Source organism: Candida theae (assembly GCF_024610275.1).
Source record: "Candida theae strain CBS 12239 chromosome Unknown scaffold29, whole genome shotgun sequence".
In the NCBI taxonomy this organism is placed as follows: domain Eukaryota; kingdom Fungi; phylum Ascomycota; class Pichiomycetes; order Serinales; family Debaryomycetaceae; genus Lodderomyces; species Lodderomyces theae.
The window spans coordinates 109,851-128,885 of record NW_026261477.1 but is presented as its reverse complement, the minus strand read 5'-3'; the positions used below and the strand labels follow the sequence as shown (position 1 = coordinate 128,885).

Genomic DNA, 19,035 nt, shown 5'->3' with positions numbered 1-19,035 from the left:
GGGGGAGGAAGAGGGCTGTTTAATTGCTTTACAAAACTCAGCACAACCATATATAGAACTTCTGCATTTTGTGTGGCGTTAAACTTTCATTTCTCTTTTTTTTTTTTTGTTTTTTTGTTTTTTTTTTTTTTTTTTTTTTTTTTTTTTTTTTTTTTTTACGTTTCTTCCCTTGTGCTACCATTCACCTTTGTAGAACTTCTATATTCAATGGCCTACATTAGCTATAAACTTTTCGTAATTTGCAGTCGTCCCTAAAATGGACCTCTGTCTGGTGAGAGAACTGTCTCTTCCAGCTCTTCTGTCATTTGTGGATGACAGGGCTATAGAATCGGCATACTGCAGATCATACCGCGCTTGCTGCTCAAAGGTGTCAATCAATTTCACCTCGTTAATAAATGGAAGCTCGTCCGAGGGTAAAGATGGCAAATTTTTCACTGAGGTTAGCGTCTGAGCTGAATCAAGCCGTGGTCTTCTCACTGTATCTACAGGATAAGGTGGAAAAGACAGTTTGCGTTTGTTTCTCGTAAATTGTGTTGGATCTGTGTTGACTCGACTTAGTGCTGGTAAGTTGTGCAAAGGGTCATGTGAATCGTTATTAAGCTGAGGACTGCTACTGTTCTCCAAAGTGTAATTGGGCTTTATTTGACGTTGTGTCTTGTTGTGGTTGCTGCTGCTGCTGTTGTTGTTGTTGTTGTTGTTGTTATTATTGTTGAGTAAGGAGCTCGACGAGTTTACAGCTGTTCTGTCCAGGATATATGGCCTAACATTAATGACTGATCTGCGACCTTTTGCTGATGGCGAGCTTTGTCTGGTATCACCGCCAAGACTTGGTGTCAATGAATCTCGAGACTTGCGGCGACCATTGCGCTCCGTGTAGTGTTGAATGATATCACTTATATCATCTCTCTTCCTGTACTCATTAGTGACATCCGGTGGTTGAGGAGAATCCTGTAAATTCTTACTAAATAGATTGAGCACGTTTATGTCCTCTTGTTTGATCAACCCAGAATAGACTGCAGCTGCAACTGCGCAAATGGCAAGAAGCACTAAAACGATTCCAAATACTGCCAACCCTAGTGTGAATCGAGTCAATTGCTCTTTAAACACAGCAGCAATGACAGTTAGGATCACTCCCAATGCAAAACTAGGTATATGAAATGACTTAAATTCGTATTGGTTGTCGCTTAAATGGGCCATCCAATTTGTATCTTGTGATAGCTGTTGACTAGTATAACTTTCCATACTGTGTCTTGTGCTTGGTAACGAGAAGTGCGAGGAGGTTGCAGTAGTGGTGGTGGTAGTTATAGGCAGTGAATAAGCCCTTGCTTTGTCAATGTGCGGCTTGTCCAGTATTTTTTCGGTTTGTTTACAATTACCCAATTGGGAATTGGTATTGATCTGATGAGGCGTTGTTTTCGCTCTTGGTCTTGTGACTGTAGATTGTGCACCATGTGGCGTGGCAGGCTCACCGTCAATGGTATATGAGCAGTCCATAAGCTCATTGAGGTACTTGTCCACCTTATCTTTTCTCCTAAGGTAGTCAATGGTATCAATTGACGAATTGTCACTACGGCTACCATCATCTACTTTTTTCAATCTAAACACTCCATCCGAGTCCTGTTTGTAAACAAGCTTCTTTTTCTTTGTAATCGTGGTGGAAGTAGCCATTTGAAAAGACTTTGTTATCATGTGCCGACTGAGGACAACGTAGTCAGTGGAAATGTTATCGAGTATTTATATTGAAGTGAAAAATATGTATAGATCACTCCTGATCTTTACGAGAAACATCCGTTTTGTGTACAAATTCTATCGGTCTCGTTCATCGTCATCACCATCGTCATCTTCTTCATACTTTTTACACAAAATGCAATAACAAACATCTCTAAAATGATTGGCAGGATTGGCTTGTGATAAAGGTGCAGTGCGATTGTGTAAGCACTACCTCCAAGGGGTTTGGTTTTGAGATCAACTTCTTATTGTTCTTGTCAGCTGGGAATACTTGAATGAGTAGTGTGACTTAGCTGATTCAAATTGGGAAAACAATAGGACTATAAAAAGATACAATACATGGTAATGTGAACGCGACTCGAATCGGGATAGGTGCCTGAATCAGGTAATTCGCTGGTCCTTAGTTTGTGGTTGTTGGGGCTTCTTTAATAAATCATTGATCTAAAATCTGCTGAACAACTTCTAGCAGGACTATGAATGATTATATTTGAAATACAAGTCTCACTACGGGTGCTCACATGAACACATGATGTCCCCAAACACGATTCATGTAAAGGCATTTTCCGCATGAACTGGTTCCTTCTACACCGTTCAAATTAATTATACAAATAATACAAATTAACACATACAAACTTTTCATCTATCTCTATCCAAACAATGCAAAATTAAAACATATCAAAAGTGAAAACCATCAAACGTAACTGTGCCATGTGAGTTTGAGAAAGTAGTGGTCCCTCAAATGTCCACCAAAAATCGTTCTCTTTGGTTTCTTTCTAAATTGTATACCTACCTCTCAATCTTCTTGCCAATTGCATATCCTTTTGCATAATGGTCACCCTTTTCGCGTGAATGGCACATAGATTAGTATCTTCCAAAAGATGAACCAAATAGGTCTCCAGAGCTTCTTGTAGTGCCAATATTGCATTCAGTTGCCATCTCAATCCATATTCGGGACCAACGAAATCAAGGGAAATCTCCTTGATCAATCTTGCAAAAGGTAATTTTCGAATTAATAAATCGGTTGATTTTTGGAAATGACGAATCTCTCGAAGTGCCAATGTACCGGGTCTATATCTCTTCTTAACTCGTGCTGCTGTTCTCGCACGCGATTGTGATTGTGATTGCAGCTGCAGTTGTGAACCTGCTCCAGTTGGTTGACGGGGCCGTTGTCGTAAATTGGATGATGCAGCTGTCGCAGCTTGTGCTCTTCTCGTTGATGATGTAGATGTCCCGGGTAATGTTTTGCGGCCCGTGGTTCCAGTCACTCTTCTTGTCTCGCCTGCAGGAGACCCAGCAGCTGTCGTTGTGGATGCAACTTGTGGCCTTGATGGAGGTAGACGAGCACTGGATCCAGCAATGGGTGGGGAAGGGAAGCGTGGCTGTGGAGGCGACGGTGGAGGCAAGTTGGTACCTCCTCCTCCTCCTCCTCTTCCTACTCCGCCAGAACCTGTAGCTGCTGCTGCAAATGGTGGCGATTGTTCTGTTCTTAGTGTCTGCCGTGCGGTTGTTGTAGTTGATCTGGCAATATCCCCTGGACGTTCTTCAAAGCGGCTAATCCTCCGAACCGATGCCAACGACTCTGTAATATCGGAACCTGGCCTTGGTGACTGCCTGGAAGTAGCAGCAGCAGCATTACTTGCTCGTGGAGGTTGTTGTGGTTGCGCCAATGGTTCTCGTCTGGGCACTCGGGGTATATTTTCCGGCTGAGGAGCTGCTCCCTGTTGCTGCTGATCTCTTGTTCTGGCAAAAGGAGATTGGAATGGCGACCTCATAGTTCCAGCTGCACCTCCCTCTGCTTGAGCCCTCCGAGCAGCAAATGGTGACTGGGCAGGTGAGCCTCCGGTAGCTGCAGATAAGGCCGAACCCTGTTGTTGTGCTCTTTGCTGGGCTCGTAGTTGCTGCTGACGTCTTAGTTCTTGTCTCTGTCTTCTCAATTCATGAAGCTGTCGTTCTTGTGGACTCATTGCCCCTCCTGTGGCGTTACCGGCATCGGTAGTGCTTGGGTTTGTGGCATTTATTGGTTGATCAGCCATAATAGTTTGTCAAATTGTGTTTGCATGTATGGGAAGAATGGTGGGTTGTGCGAGTAGCAGATGAGGAGAATCAAGTGAGAAGCGGGAGGCAGTACGTGCGTAAATAGTCAATCACTTTGTGAGCCCTTGGTTGTATAGAAGGAAAAGAGTGAGATCTAGATATGATTTCAGAGCTGGTTCAGAAAAGACAAAAAAAGAAAAGAAATGCGTAATAAACTCAATATTCCCAATTGAGTTAAATTTACATTTTCTTTTCTTTCTCCTGGGACAAGCGCGAAATTATGAACATTTTTCATTTTATAACCAGCCATCCTCTCTCTTACTTTTTGCAACAAAATTAATCGAAACTTGAAAGGGACACTCACTTTAAGCATTTACATTTACAATGAGTTAACATGTTTTTTAATAAGATATTGATCAAGTATACCTTCTCTATCTAGCCCGTTCAAAAGCTCGAGATCCACTAGTTTCATAGAGGACATGGGCAGAAAACTCCTCACAAACTATGACGTTAAGGATCTAGCTATACATGTGCCAACTTCTGGATATAGTGACTACGAGACTATAGTTGACTTGCATAACCATTGCTTATCGAAAGCCTTCACAGTTTCTTAGACAGACTCAAAGTAAATATTTCACGACACGACACGACACAGCTCTGTATAAAAATAGACGACAGAGAAAAAGGGTGTGGCTGTTGATTATGTAATATATTATGTAATATCTCAAACTACCTAATTAGTATAGATATTAGCCTAATTAGGAAAGAAAACAAACAGCAAAAGTCATGTGACTTATATGCAGTACTATAATCTTCTATTTGTTCTATATTACACAAGCTCAATTAAAACTGTGTATTTTGATTGCTAATGACGTAAAGAGAGGTAACGCCTTATATCAAAGGAAGCTTTGGCGTATGGTCCTCATCTGCTAGCAACATCAGTATGGAAGTTAGGCGAACATCATCTCTCACTATGCTTCTGGTTACTGCTGCTGAAATGTTGCTTGTTTTCGAGCTACTGTGTAAGAAAACTAATCCAAGGTTTTCAGCTTTGATTTAAATTTTTACACACCTGCTTCTTAACATGTAATAATGGCTCTTACCGCAACGAGCAAATCGAATTAACTAGCTCAAGAAAGTTCCCTATTACATCTAACTCAGAAGGGGAAGTCTGTACTTCAGTTGCACTTGACGTACTCTGCAGGTGAGTTCTCAATCTACTTCATTTGAGTTCTCTCAGTTTTGTGTCGTTGTTGACATATCTGTTTTTGGTATTTTGCGTTTGATGAAATGGATATAGTTTGTTGCTACAAGTGAAACTTGAAAAAAAAAAAAAAGAAAGAGATTGGACAAGGAGAAGTCATGCAATGCATAATTATACCTCCAGCCAGTGCATTTTGTAGAACAGTAACGGTATATGGTGAAGTTGTATAGAGTAATGAACTTAGAGTACGGTAGTCGCAAAGGGGAAACCGTCGTATTTTACCTTCGTTCATTTCGCAACATCCAGACGATTCAGTACGTTTTGTGTATGCAAGATATGTTTGATTTGCTAATTTGCTTAGATATGGTTTGGTAGTTGCAATTAGAGTCAATCACAATTGGTAGGTTATTTGTGTAAGGAGTAAAATTGTATTGAAGAGCCCACTCACTCAATCTAATTTTACTTTTCTATTTTACTTTTTCTCTTTTGGTGCGAATGACACCCTCTTTTAACTTTCTGTGCTACTGCTGCTACTGATGCTGCTGCTGCTTTTCTAAATTTATTTTCTCGACACAAGAAATATATATTTTCTCAGGTTTGTATGACTGCTTTTTTCTTTTATCTAGAACCAAAAGTAGCCACCTTACCAATCTAGTTCTTTCGTTTTCATAGACCCATCTCACTACATACTGCACAGTACACAGTGACTAAGATCCCGCTTGCAATTCAATTGCCATTTCAACTTTATATCTAGCAAGAAAACAAAACAACAGAACGAACAATAGCAACAATAGATTATGTCTCATTCAGTTTACCAAACCTCAGGTAAACCATTGTCAAAGGAGGCATTATATCACCAAAGATTGAAGCAGGGTGTTTTCCAATCTCCCAGTGGAACCATTGTTGGTGTCAACAGCAATGCATCAGATACCGCGGCCTTGTTGGCAGCCTCATCTGACTTGACTGTCAAGCCATCGTATGAACGTACTGTTGCCGCTGAAGCACATACAGCTGCTTTGGCTGCTAAGCCACACGATGTAAACATTTGGAAGAGACACAAGGAAGACTCTGATGCTGCTGAGGCTGCTTTGTCAAGTCATTCAAAAGCCGACTCTTTGACTAGTCAATCTACTCAACAACCAAATACTATTGTTAGGGTTGGAATTCCATCTGCTTTGGACAAAGGTTCCATCTATAAAGTTGCTCAAGAAAAGTCCAGTAGCACAATGACTTCGAGAATTGACCCCATCAGAGATGTTTCTAGGTCAGGTATTCAATCCAAATATGGGGCACAATCGTTGAACATTAGCAAAATCAACCAAGTTGCTACAAAGAAGTCTAGCAGCACTTTGAATTCCAGATTTAATCCAGAATTGGATTACAGATCAGGTTTGAAGAAGGACAAGCCAACTGAATTCTTGAACCAAGAAGAAGAGGATTTGGCTGCTTCAGGTGCCAACGCTTCCTTGTACAAGACTCCTACTGTTCCTGACTATGCTAACCAAACCAGATCCAACACTTTTAAGGCACAAGACGTTGTCAATTCCACTTTGTTAGCTGCTGCTGCTGCTAAAGCCAATGACCGTTTGAGCACCTTGAATGCAAACACTCCACAAACATTGAAGGCTCAAGCTCAATTGTATGCCAACGCCTTGGCCGTTGCTCAGAAAAACAGTGACGAGAGATCCAAGAATAGAGTTGCTGGAGTTATCAACTTGGGTGGTGGTTTAACTATCACTCAAGCTGAGTTGAATCAATTGGCCGCCACTTATGTTCAACCAGTCATTGACGACATTGAACAAAAGGCAGACTCAAAGAGAGAAATTGAGTTATCAAAGAAACAAAGAAAAGCAGAATTGAAAGCAGCTCATGAAAGGGCTAAACAAGAGCAACAAGCAGCCAAAGCCAAAGAAAAGCAAGATATCGAAAAAGCTAAACAGGAGAGAGTTACGGCTAATGAAAAATCAAAGAAGGCTGAGGACCAAAAGTTGGTAGAGCACGAAAAGGCTAGAAATGAAGAGGTTGCTGCTAAGCAATTGGAATATGAAGAATTGGAAAAGAAGCATGCTGAAGAAAAGGAACAGCTTCTTGCAGAAAAGAAGGAAAAGCAAGATGAAATTGATGCTGAAGAAGCAGCCAAGAATGAAGAGAGACTGAAGGAGTTGGATGAATTGCAGGCAGAAAAGGATGAAATAGCTCAACCCGTTTTGGATGAATTGGAACAAGAAAATGCCAAGTTGAAGGAGATCACCGATGAAAGAGACGCATTGACTGAAGAAGTAGATGGAATCGAACAAGAAAAGAATGACCGTGAAAAACAAGTTGAAGAATTGAATGACGAACTTGAAGAAACTCAGCTTGCAATTGATAAGTTGGTTGAAGAATTACGCCAAGCTAGTGAGAAACATGAAACTACTGATAAGGAATTGGCAGATCTCAAGACGAAGGAAGCCCAGGCTAAGGATGAACACGCTAATGAAACTTCAAGGTTAGATGGTGAAATCGCTGATTTGCAAAAGGAGAAGGATGCCAAGACTGAAGAGAAAGCCAACAAAAAGAAGGAGATTTTGGGAGCTATTGATGAAAAAGTCAAGTTTGAAAATAGGGTTAATGATGAATTACCTCCACACTTGAAGCGCGACATCAATGAAGAAAAGCTCAGAGATACCGGTTCCTTATTTGCTGAAGATGAAAAGCCTAAAGCAAAAGCTGTTGCCACAGAATCCAAGGAGTCTAAACCATTGACGTCAGGCGAATCAGAAGCTTCCAGACCAACCGCTGACAAAGTTGACGTCGGCGACATTAAGCCAATTCCATTGATTGCAGTTGCTGACAAGCACGACACTTCTGCAGAAATAGAGAAGCCAAAGAATGATGCTACAAAAGCTGCTGAGAAGGCCGCAGCTTCTTCTGTGGATCCAAAGACTGTTGAAAAGAAAGAGGCTTCAACCGCCACCGCTAGCAAAGCTGGTGCGTCAAGCTCTTCGACAGCAGCAGCAGCAGCAGGAGCCAAAAAGCCATCTACGACTACAACTCCCCCAAGTCCATCTAAGAAGGAGAAGGCTTCATTCGGAAGGAGATTGAGTAATTTCTTCAAGGATCAGTCAAAAGCACCTGCTCCAGCCAAGTCAACCACTACTAAGTCAACACCCGCTAAATCTACACCAGCTAAGTCGACCCCTGCTACATCCACAAAAGCAACCAAAAATGAAGCCAAAGACGCCAAGACTGCCACTACTGCCACTACCACACCATCGACTAAACAACCTGCAGGTAAGGATGCAGAAAAAGAAGCCAAATCCTTGGATCCAAAAGCCAATAAGCGTGCCGCTGCTGCTGACACTAAGGATTCCGAAGACGGTGACTACGGTGACTACGTAGATGTGGATGACGACCTTTCGTTGAACAAAAAGCAGAATGAACGTGGTGTGTTCAAAGAGGATGTTTTGTAAGGGACAGGACTGTAATTTTTGAAATGAGCTGATAAACACTTTGAAGTCGTTACTTCCACCAAGATCTCAAATTGAGAAAAGAATGTTGCTTGCTTTTACTGTTGTTTTGTATTCTAATCTTTTGTGAAGTTTTGTTAGCTTCTTCATAGTCGTTAATTTTCGTATAATTGATTGAACTTTGTAATTGTTTTGAGACTCTTGTAGTAGACACTGCTGAGGACTAAGGACTTTGGTAGCCTAAATCCAGTACTCTAAAAGAGAACAAGAACCAACGCGTGTGCATTTACTCCCTATACGCCTAATCAAGAAACCACCACTACCACACACCCTCAAACTCGTTATTTCTAATAACCATTGAAAGCAACTTCCATCTTCTGGATATAGTCACAATCAACCAGATCGTACAGAAGCCCAACACAGAAACCAAACATCCAATAACAACTGCACTCATGCATAGTCGTAGCATGCTGTACAAAATGTCAAACCCTGCAAACACAATGGATAGTAAAAGGACCCCATATTCCATCATTGTGTAATATAAATCATCCCTGCTCACTGAAGTCACCGCTAGCCCTGATTTTGCAATAGCCGTTACATTTACCATTTCAAAAAATTCATTCAACCCATTTGTGAATGGTGGTTCAAACGAATCGGGGTCTATTACTAGTAGTAGTGGCAAGCGTACGACAAAGTTGGCAACGATGTCATCTTTGACATTCCTGAAAACAAGGCGAAACAACAATAGCCAGTCCACTGCCATAGATACATGTGTTGTAATGAAACGTGTTTCGGTGACCTCGGTACTACTCCGCAATAAGTGTATGTGTGAGAGATTTTTTGTTCCGCATTAATCAAGAGGGCGATAACGATCCTTTGCCTTGCTGTAATCCAATGCAGTCAAAGAACAACATCCCAGAACACAAAGCTATTTGGCAGTAGCATCCACTTACTCGCAGAGAAACAGACATGAAGGGAATCAAACACTCGGGCAGACGAGGTCAAAGTCTTCCGAAGCGAGCTTTGGCCCTATCAACACTACCAAATGATGTGATACACATCATTTTCACCCACTTGACCATACAAGATCTACAAAACTTGTCAGTTTTAAACAGAGAGTACCGGGAGTTATTAGTGCCGCATTTGCTCTCTCGGGTGAAGGCTCAATGGTACAAGTTGATTGATGAAAGTGAAGGCACCACTTCAGTCCTAAAAAAATACAAATACGTGATACATCAACTACGCATAATCGACTCGTTTCCATACGGGGATTGGCAGATTGACATTTTCCAAGATGTACTTTACCAATTACCCAAGCTACAGCATCTTTTGATAAACACGGTGAGTTCATCGGGCTGGCTACGATACCGAGCCAATCAGACAATTACCAAACTCACTCTCTATTCAGAAGCAAATGTCAACGACACACAGTCCCGACTCCAGCCACACAATAAAGACAACGTGACGCGCAAATTGAACACGTATCATCCACTACAAATGTTCAACGTTGAGCATTTGGAAAATTTCAAAATGCTTCAACACTTGGAACTTGAAGGGTATCACATATCATGGGATCCTGGATCCATTCGAATTCCGGTATTGACATTGACCTCATTGACTTTAGTAGACTGCCAATGGAACTATCCATTTGAATTGAAACACTTCAACTACAACAACACGTTAGAGCACTTGAGTTTGCAATTCAAAAATGGGTCCACATTTGAACATTCAGAGCGGTTCCGTGACTTTATCCTTAACCTTGGAGAGAGTGGTGGCCTTGAAAGTATTGCCTCGCTTGAGCTTATCCACAATGATGTGAAAGCCGAGACTCACCATTTGAATGTCGACGAAACATTTCTCAAAAGAATATTGAGCGGTAAAGGTCTACCGAACTTGCGTCGGTTGGTATTGAGGGGATGGCGAGTCAATTGTGCCTTTTATTGGCATCGATTGGTTGAGATCCTACAAAGTAAGCAGGAACTAACAGCTTTGGACTTTGATGTTGTGAGTAGTTTTGGTTCTGGAATTAACACTGGAGTCGTGAAAGAGTGGTGTCGGGAAATGTGTCCATGGATGAAAGTTTGCTTAAATGTTCGTGAGTTGCAAAAGGCGTGAATCGTGGTGCGTATAGAGCTACTAGATGCATTTTGAATGTTGAATCTTTTGCAGAGAATTACCTGTAGAGCTTTACTGACAAAAGGGATGTAGGGAAATGGGATGATTGAGGGATGGGTGTGTATGATTTCAGCGCAGTAGTAGTCACTACATAAGTACAATATACCCTGGCTTTATCAGCAAATATGACAGTAAAAGTGACAGACGCACATTATAAACTCAATTTCAAAGTAACAGATCTTGTAGTAGACAGATAAGTCAAGAGGAAAAGAAAATCGCAAAAGAGATCAAGCCAGAGAAATAAAGAGGAGTAGAGCGTCCCAGAACAGCAGGAAGGTTGGAACAAATGATGTCAAATCATGGAAAAATGTAAAAACAATATAAACAAATGCTGTAGCAAAACCAACTCGTCTCAACAAGACTGACAAAAGACGTAAACTCTCTTCACTGCACCTTCTCTGACCACTTCACTGACCACTTCATTGACTTATCGCTCTCAATACAATCTCTTCAGTTTTGCAATCCACTGTGTTCACCCCTTCACTAGCTCCAGGCACCGGTTGGCCACACCAGTGCCCTTCACACAGCTTTAGAACTCGCCAGCTTCATGAAACAGGCATCAAAATGTATCCATGATTGAACAACAAAAACTTTCCCGACAATGGCAATCGACTTTAGCATTGAGTGGACTTGGCAAGTTTCTTTTCCATATTGTGTTGTCTTCTCGCCATCAAGCTCAAAAACCATTGCGGAACGGGGTCCTTATATGACATCCCCTGGATAGTGCTTGTGACAAAAGACTGTACGTGTATTGTTCCCGCGAGATGGTCTCGAGACTTGTAAAACTTTCGCGCAACAACAACAACAACAACAATTATTTTCAACTTGCCTTTGCTTACGCCACTCTCCACCACAGATTCATTCTTATCTCACCATCGGGTTTCAATCTGGATAATCCACAAACGATAAGTCGTGAACACGTTCATTCGTAACCTGTCTCCTTGCTTTCTCTACTTGGTCAACGACATCACCATCTTCTTCTTCTTCTTCTTCTTCTTCTTCTTCTTCTTCATTGCAAGTTGATGGTAATTCTGCTATGTACCCGACAGATAAAGGCGACTTCTTTCGGTGGTTTCCCCCCAACCCCCAATACCTTTTTGAACCCAACACTGTTTTCGTTTGTCTTTGTGGTTGACCAGGTCTTATCCTTGGTCGTTTTCTCAGTTATCTGAAACAACCAATTATACCACCCTTGATTCCTCAAGACTTTGGGTGGTTCTTCCTTCATATGATTGACCTCGACATCTTCTTCAACCTCTGCAGGTGGTGCTCCATGATGGCGCTCAACTTCTGGCGCCTGATTACCGTTTTTCCTTTTTGCCACGTCCTCTACCACCTCGTCTGCGTCTCTTCTTTGGTTTAGAAACCTTGGTCACAGCCTCACTTGCCTCTGCTGCGTTTGTGGTTTCTTGATGGGGTTCGTCTTTTGGCGCTTGATTGTCTTTGTGGCTTCCGCCACAAAAGCCACTATTTCCAGAAGAAAAAGAAGAAGCTGCTGATTCCGAAACACTGGCTGGTTCCACATTGTGGTATACTGAGTAAACTTTCTGTGCAGCTCTTTTTGGTTCAAAAGATGGACGCTGCGCTGCTTCAACGTCGCGCAGATTGTGATTGATTGAATGAAACTTCAGTGCACCTATTCTTGGTTCCAAAAATGGAAATTCCCCTACTTGGACGTCACATACATGACAATGTACTGAATAAACCTTCAGCGCAACACTTCTTGACTCATTGACAGGTGCCGATTCCCCCTTCATCATTCAGACTGTTGCCTGTTGGATGCAAATTTGGCACAATTCTTCCTGCTTCAATTTTAACACGCGCCAATTTCTCTGCATCTCTCACAATTGATACAAAATGGGGCATTGGTGGTCTTGGTTCATGAAATAGCGGTGCATCCACGCCTCTGTAAATGGAGAGAAATCCCAGGAAAATTCGTCTTTTCGTAATCTTTGGAGCTTCGTCTCCTGGTTTGTTTCCCCCCCCCTCCCCCACTGGACACTCTTGATTAAAAGTACAATAGTTGTATACGTTCCAAATGGTTTTCTCCTCATTGTTCATGTACTCTTCGTTCAAGTGCCAATTGCTGTAGACAATGTCATGGAAGTTTTTGCTGTTGAAGTCGTTATTGCCGAACCAGTGTATCTCGTTGTTGTCTTTGTTGTTGCCTTTGTTGTGTCCGTTTTTGAATTTGTTGTTGAAATACTCGATATAGGCTATTAACTCCTCGGCTTGATGTTTAAGCTCTTGTAACAATTCAAAGAGTTCAGGATAGAATACAGGTTCTTTGTAAAAAGCTCTATCCTTTGAAAAGCAATTGGATTGTGGTTCGCTCCTTGGGACAACGGGCGCCTTGTTGACGACTGGAGCTGGATAAAACATCATGTTCGTTAGATGGTGGAATGCTTTGGATTTGTATCTGTGTGATTGAAGAAAAGAAAGAAGTTCAGGTGCTTTTGCTTGGTTGCAACATTTTGGCTGCCATTTTTAGAGTGTTGTTCAAAAATATCAAAAAACAGAAAAAGTAAAATTTTACATCACAATTCCAATGCACTTTTGTCTCACACAGGACTTTAAAGCTTCTAAGGTGGATGCTAGATCAGTCACTGTCATGGGTGCACTGTGTAAATGTGTGACAAGTGTTTTGTGTGAACAGATTAACGTATCTTTGGTGTGCTTTGCATAGCTTCCATCGTATAGTATTGCACTCCCGTATGTGAACCGATAATGATGATCAGCTACAATGACTGCTTCGATTTCATTTCTCTTGGACATGGAGTCCTCGCTGAAACCCCTCCTATCAGTCACGATCGTGTGTAACATCCTTGTAAATGTGGTGATGTAGATCAAGTTTGTTGAGCACTGTTCAGGAAACAGCACGTAACAAAACCATTGGTACGTATTCGAATGTAAGGAGTTCTATAATCAAATCTTGCCTTCATCCATCGATGCGCTCTTCAGCCGTTGTAAGCTTCAAAGCTAGTACAAGTCGACTGCGCGACCCTTGATCACCACAACCACTACCACCACCACCACCACCACCATCACCACTACCACCATCACCACTACCACCACCACCACCACCACGAAAGTTTCCCTTGGGTCATCTCTCAGCCTTTATTCTATGTTTCAGGTGCCAACATATGAATATATCTTATAAGCACCAGAAGTGGAGCTGGTTCATAGCGTTGATGAATCGGATTGCATTGGGTTGTATTTAGGGGGGAGGGGTTGAAAGTGTATAAGTTGTGATACGCTGTTGTCGTAGTCGAGGGTTTCGTTAGAAAAAAAAAATTCAAACAATTTGAAGATGGGATGGATATATATACTGGAGCTGTGAAAACACACACAATAGATCCTGAATTTGACAGCAATAGAGCACAGAAAAATGGCAGATGTACTTCACAAGCTCAACTTCAAAGTAGCAAATGCATCACCGGAATATAAAACCAGACGAAAGTATCAAATGATTCGATTTTTCACTTTTTCAGCCTTATCTATATTCACATTACGGTTGATAAACAAACAAACAATTATAAGGCAGTATATTCCCACATTGTTTCAACAAAACCACCAACCTCCCACATCTTACAACTTCACTACCGATGCGGCAGTAGCTGTTGGTGCAGGCACATTAGCTTGTGGGTCAATCACGGGGATGATTGTGATGGGAACTGCATGGATATTGGATGTAAGCAATTTCAAGGAGTTTGGATACAGGATGAAAGGGTTGATGGGAGGATATGAGAAGGAGAAGGCTTTAAGTGAAATGGAGGTTGATGAAGAGACAAAGACGTTGCAGGATGGATTGAATGATTTGCTTGAAGGAAAGTATGATGACAAGGAGTAGGAGGAGAATAGGAGTACGAAGAAGAAGCGGTTGGAGTGCTTGTTGTTGCTGCAATTAGAATGGGTGTTTACTTGTATATAGTAGTTGATTCAAAAAAATCGAGTGATGTAACTCCCAAATCTATGTCTTGTGACTAGTTTAACTGTGATATCAAAAATGTGCTTGGTCCAAGTCTTTTTGTATCAGAATTGTGGTTCAGCTGTAAAATAAGCTGTGCCGATACATATGTGGTCACTCCTACCTTTGAATCAGAGCGGTGATTGTTTGGCATATGCAAGTTTCTAAATTTGCCGAGGATGTGACGCTACCCGATTGGATTCCTCTGACTCTGCGTTTTCAGTCTATATCTCTACTCAAAATGGTAATATACGTCGCTACATTCTTGAAAAAAAAAGAAAACCAAGCATTACTAGCTCATGAATAAGGGTAGAGAAGTTATATGTATAGTATGGAATCTTAAGTACTTGTGTAAAATCATATTCCTCATATTTCCTTCACTAATATATCATTGATTGATTGAATGATTGATTGATTGATTGATTGAATGATGGGTGGCAAAAAGAAAAGATTATCTCCACTATGTAACCCCGCGTTATTTAACTACCAAGTATAATTGTATGTATATATATCCGCACTTACCAAAAAAGCAGCAGCTACACTTGTGATCACTCGACAGAGAAAATTACATTTCCATTCAACTTTCAATTTCATCTCTTTTCTTTGCAACCAACCAACCAACCAGACTATAGACTATAAACTACTCTTACGAAGTACTACCACCAACAACAACAACAACAACAACTGCATCATCACTTATCGCAAGCCCAAACTTTTATAACCGTTCTATCTAATTATTTATTAAACTCACTGCAAATATGGCCAGGTACTCCAAATCAGCAAAATCGAAAGGCTTATCTCAACTGATTGTCTTACCAACTTACCAACTAGACTCAAACTTGGTTTTATTACCTGGTATTATCTACAACGTCACATTTTCACGTTTCAAAGCAGCTGCATTATTGTACAGATTCAAAAATGTGGTTTCTAGAGTGTCCATAATCAACAACTTGTTGGCAGAATACAACTTTGATGCTGACAGTAGCAACAACCACAACAACAACAACAACAACAACAACAACAACGCATCTAGACCACTGGCAGATGCTAGTGGGGATAACTCCACTAACCCAAGTGTGATTTCTCAAGAGGCAGTCGATGGTATATCCCAGTTTTACAAGCTAGAAACAATAACCAATGAAGGTAAGGAGGAAGGTGATGCTCTCTCCTTGTCAGGGCCTGTTAATGACTTTGATTGGTTGACTTTTGCTATATCTCCAAACTTGGACAAGATTTTGCAATCGGGAAACAAGGACGCGGACGATTTCACCAATGTTGTTACGGTGGTTCGCGTTGTTGGTATTGTTGATGACTCAACCAACATCAAGTTGACTTTGCAGGCCCTTACACGTGGAGTGAAGGCTCCTTCTGACTCTCGCCACACTACACGTTCAAATGAGGCGAAAGTAGTTGTTGACTGGAACGCAGAAATACCGGATTTGAGAAATAGGTTCAAAACATTAAGATCAAACTACAAGAAACTATTCAATTCTATTGAAAAGTTTCTCATCATGTATCGTGAAGCGTTGAAAAATAATGCAGCCATGGGGAGCAGCAATCTTTCGCTTACAAAGGACACTTTAAATGACGAAAAGAAGCAAGGTGAACACGATCCAGTAAAGCAAGATTTGTTGACATTAAACCCATTGGCTAACGCGTTGTACATGCAATTGGCAGGTTCAAAGGATTTTAGCAAAGCGTTTTTGAGCTTACAACGATTGTATTCACAGATTCGTACCACCTCATCTTCGGCTGAGGATGCAAAGGTTGATGCAAAGACTTATTTGAGATTGATTGACTTGACAACTGCAATCTTACCATTCCCCAATTATGAAAAATTGCGGATGCTAAACAAATACAAAATTGATGACAGATCGGATGCAATCAATGAAATGATGTTGTTATTAAATGGCGTATTTGAAGCATTGAAACAAAATAATGCATTTGCCAACAACTGGTTCCATAATGAGGCATCAAATGTACAAAGAGCAAATGTTGTATCCAATCAACTCAAGTCGATTAGAGTGTTGTTGGAAGGAATGAGTAAAAGAAATCGAACTATTCAAAAGCAAACACAATCGAATCAGCAATCAAGATCTTCAAACGCAGCAGCAAATTCGAGGTCATCATCGCGTGCTAACGGGCCAAATGAGGGCACTGGAGACTTTGAAGAAGGCGATGAAGCTGACGAGGAAGATGAATTGCGAGCTATTGCTGAGTTTATCAAGAACAAGTTACCAACCATTACCTCATTGACACCTGATTCCAAAAGATTAATTATTAAGGATTTCAAGAGAATCAAGTCAGCAACAAATTCACCAGGAGGTGGTGGAAATGCAGATTTCCATGTCATTAGAAATTATTTGGAGATTGTGATGGATATTCCATGGGACAAATATGTTAGTAAATTCAAAACCAATAAGGAGATTGATTTGAAAGCAGCCAAAGCTCAATTGGACAAGGATCATTACGGCTTGGAGCATGTAAAGAGAAGACTTATTCAATACTTGGTGGTTTTGAAATTATTGGGTATCAATGCTGCAAAGACTATTGGTGAAAACAAGAGCAAGACTTCTGAAAATAAAGCAATCGACAAGCAAAAAGATGTCAACAAGGCTGAGCAAAATGGTATTTTCATTGCCAATGGAGATGAAACTTATCGTGCAAAGCAAAAAGCTCAAGATCAAGTTGACAAGTCAATGGAAGACTCTCAGTTTGAAGAAGGTACTCTTGAAGCCATTAGGGTTACCAAGAGTAATAAATCACCAATCATTGCACTTGCCGGACCGCCAGGTATTGGTAAAACTTCGATTGCCAAGTCAATTGCCACTTCGTTGGGGAGAAACTTCCAGAGATTGTCGTTGGGTGGTGTCAAGGATGAAAGTGAGATTAGAGGGCACAGACGAACATATGTTGGTGCCATGCCGGGACTCATTATTCAAGCTTTACGTAAAGCTGGCTGTATGAATCCAGTAATTTTGTTGGATGAGATTGATAAAGTCGTGGGTGGGAACTCGGGCGCCACCAAATACAATGGTGATCCATCGGCAGCATTGTTGGAGGTGTTGGACCCAGAACAAAATAGTACGTTTATCGACCATTACTTGGGTTTCCCCGTTGACTTGTCTCAAGTAATTTTCATTTGTACTGCCAATGATCCATACAATATGACAAGACCCCTTTTGGATAGATTGGAATTGATTGAAATGGGTGCGTATGACTATAACGAAAAGTTAATTATTGGACAGAGGTACCTTTTGCCAAGACAAGTGAAACGTAATGGGTTCCCAGTTTCTGACGAACACAAGGTTGAAGAATTTGTCAATATTGATAAAGCAGCAATGAAGAAAATCATCATTGATTATACAAGAGAAGCTGGTGTTCGAAACTTTGAAAGAAAATTGGGTACATTGTGTCGATTCAAGGCGGTTGAGTATTGTGAACAATTGAACGACGATTCGAAGCACTATAATCCTCACATTGACGAAAATGATTTATCAATATATCTTGGTGTTCCATTCGCCAGTGGTGACTTCACTGCTAATGAGTCTACATCAATCGGCAATTCTAGAATTGGAGTTGTGAATGGATTATCCTACAACTCAGAGGGATCTGGTTCTGTGTTGGTTTTTGAAAGTATTGGATTTGACAGGAGAACTGGCACTGATAGTGGCAATTCTTCCAGCGGTTCTGGATCGGGTGCCACTTTACACATGACTGGTCGATTAGGTGAAGTGTTGATGGAAAGTGGAAAGATTGGCTTGACTTTTATCAAACTGATGATCTACAAGGACTTGCTCAAATATGAACAAGAACAAGGCAAACAAAACACTTCGGCCTTGCTTCAAAAATTCAACAACTTGGACATTCACATGCATGTTCCCATGGGTGGAATACCTAAGGATGGTCCCTCGGCTGGTGTCACCATGGCGTTGCTGTTTTTGTCGGTTTTGATAGACAAGCCTGTTCCGACTGATTTTGCCATGACGGGAGAAATCACTCTACGTGGCTTGGTTTTGCCTATTGGTGGAGTCAAGGAGAAGTTACTTGGTGCGCATTTGAGTCATGGTATCAAGCGCATGATTGTTCCTCGTGAAAACAGGAAGGATTTGATCGAGGAGTACTCCAAGAGCATCATGGAGGAGAAGCAGGAGAACAAGACGAGAGCGGGTGCGTCTTCTAAACACCAAGATGGTGGTGATTCTGACGATTTGAATTTCCTCAATCGGTTGTTGAAGGATAACGAGGAAGTTGAGTTCAAGATGAATGACGTTGAAAAATTTTATATGAAGAAATATGGTATTCAATTGCACTATGCTCGTGAATTTTACGACGTTATAAAGATTGTTTGGAATGAGGAGGATGTTCTTTTGAAGGAAGAATCAAACCAAAAGAGATTACTTGAGTATCGTATTTAAATAAAAACAAGATTAAATAGGTTAAGAAATGGGTTCATTGCAAAGTGTGCTACGTATATG

The 19,035-nt window shown here is 41.1% G+C and overlaps 7 protein-coding genes across 7 annotated transcripts; 4 read left to right on the top strand and 3 right to left on the bottom strand. All coding sequences in view use genetic code 12, as the record gives it.

Annotated features, from left to right (window-relative positions):
* Window positions 1–204: 204 nt before the first annotated feature.
* KGF57_004441 (uncharacterized protein) lies at window positions 205–1,668 on the bottom strand (the record flags this gene model as incomplete). The annotated part of the gene is made up of 1 exon (XM_051753951.1): window positions 205–1,668. The coding sequence occupies one exon, from the start codon at window positions 1,666–1,668 to the stop codon at window positions 205–207; it is 1,464 nt and encodes a 487-aa protein (XP_051607127.1).
* An 833-nt stretch (window positions 1,669–2,501) lies between these two features.
* Window positions 2,502–3,761, bottom strand: CSE4 (centromeric DNA-binding histone H3-like protein; the record flags this gene model as incomplete). Its single annotated transcript, XM_051753950.1, has 1 exon — window positions 2,502–3,761. The coding sequence occupies one exon, from the start codon at window positions 3,759–3,761 to the stop codon at window positions 2,502–2,504; it is 1,260 nt and encodes a 419-aa protein (XP_051607126.1).
* A 2,002-nt stretch (window positions 3,762–5,763) lies between these two features.
* Window positions 5,764–8,418, top strand: KGF57_004439 (uncharacterized protein; the record flags this gene model as incomplete). Its single annotated transcript, XM_051753949.1, has 1 exon — window positions 5,764–8,418. The coding sequence occupies one exon, from the start codon at window positions 5,764–5,766 to the stop codon at window positions 8,416–8,418; it is 2,655 nt and encodes an 884-aa protein (XP_051607125.1).
* Window positions 8,419–9,384: 966 nt separating this feature from the next.
* On the top strand, window positions 9,385–10,530 carry KGF57_004438 (uncharacterized protein; the record flags this gene model as incomplete). The annotated part of the gene is made up of 1 exon (XM_051753948.1): window positions 9,385–10,530. The coding sequence occupies one exon, from the start codon at window positions 9,385–9,387 to the stop codon at window positions 10,528–10,530; it is 1,146 nt and encodes a 381-aa protein (XP_051607124.1).
* Window positions 10,531–11,472: 942 nt separating this feature from the next.
* Window positions 11,473–12,975, bottom strand: KGF57_004437 (uncharacterized protein; the record flags this gene model as incomplete). The annotated part of the gene is made up of 3 exons (XM_051753946.1): window positions 11,473–11,624; window positions 11,915–12,296; window positions 12,385–12,975. 3 exons carry the CDS (start codon window positions 12,973–12,975, stop codon window positions 11,473–11,475), a joined length of 1,125 nt encoding a protein of 374 aa, XP_051607123.1.
* A 1,003-nt stretch (window positions 12,976–13,978) lies between these two features.
* Window positions 13,979–14,440, top strand: KGF57_004436 (uncharacterized protein; the record flags this gene model as incomplete). The annotated part of the gene is made up of 1 exon (XM_051753945.1): window positions 13,979–14,440. The coding sequence occupies one exon, from the start codon at window positions 13,979–13,981 to the stop codon at window positions 14,438–14,440; it is 462 nt and encodes a 153-aa protein (XP_051607122.1).
* Window positions 14,441–15,315: 875 nt separating this feature from the next.
* On the top strand, window positions 15,316–18,975 carry KGF57_004435 (uncharacterized protein; the record flags this gene model as incomplete). The annotated part of the gene is made up of 1 exon (XM_051753944.1): window positions 15,316–18,975. The coding sequence occupies one exon, from the start codon at window positions 15,316–15,318 to the stop codon at window positions 18,973–18,975; it is 3,660 nt and encodes a 1,219-aa protein (XP_051607121.1).
* Window positions 18,976–19,035: the final 60 nt, after the last annotated feature.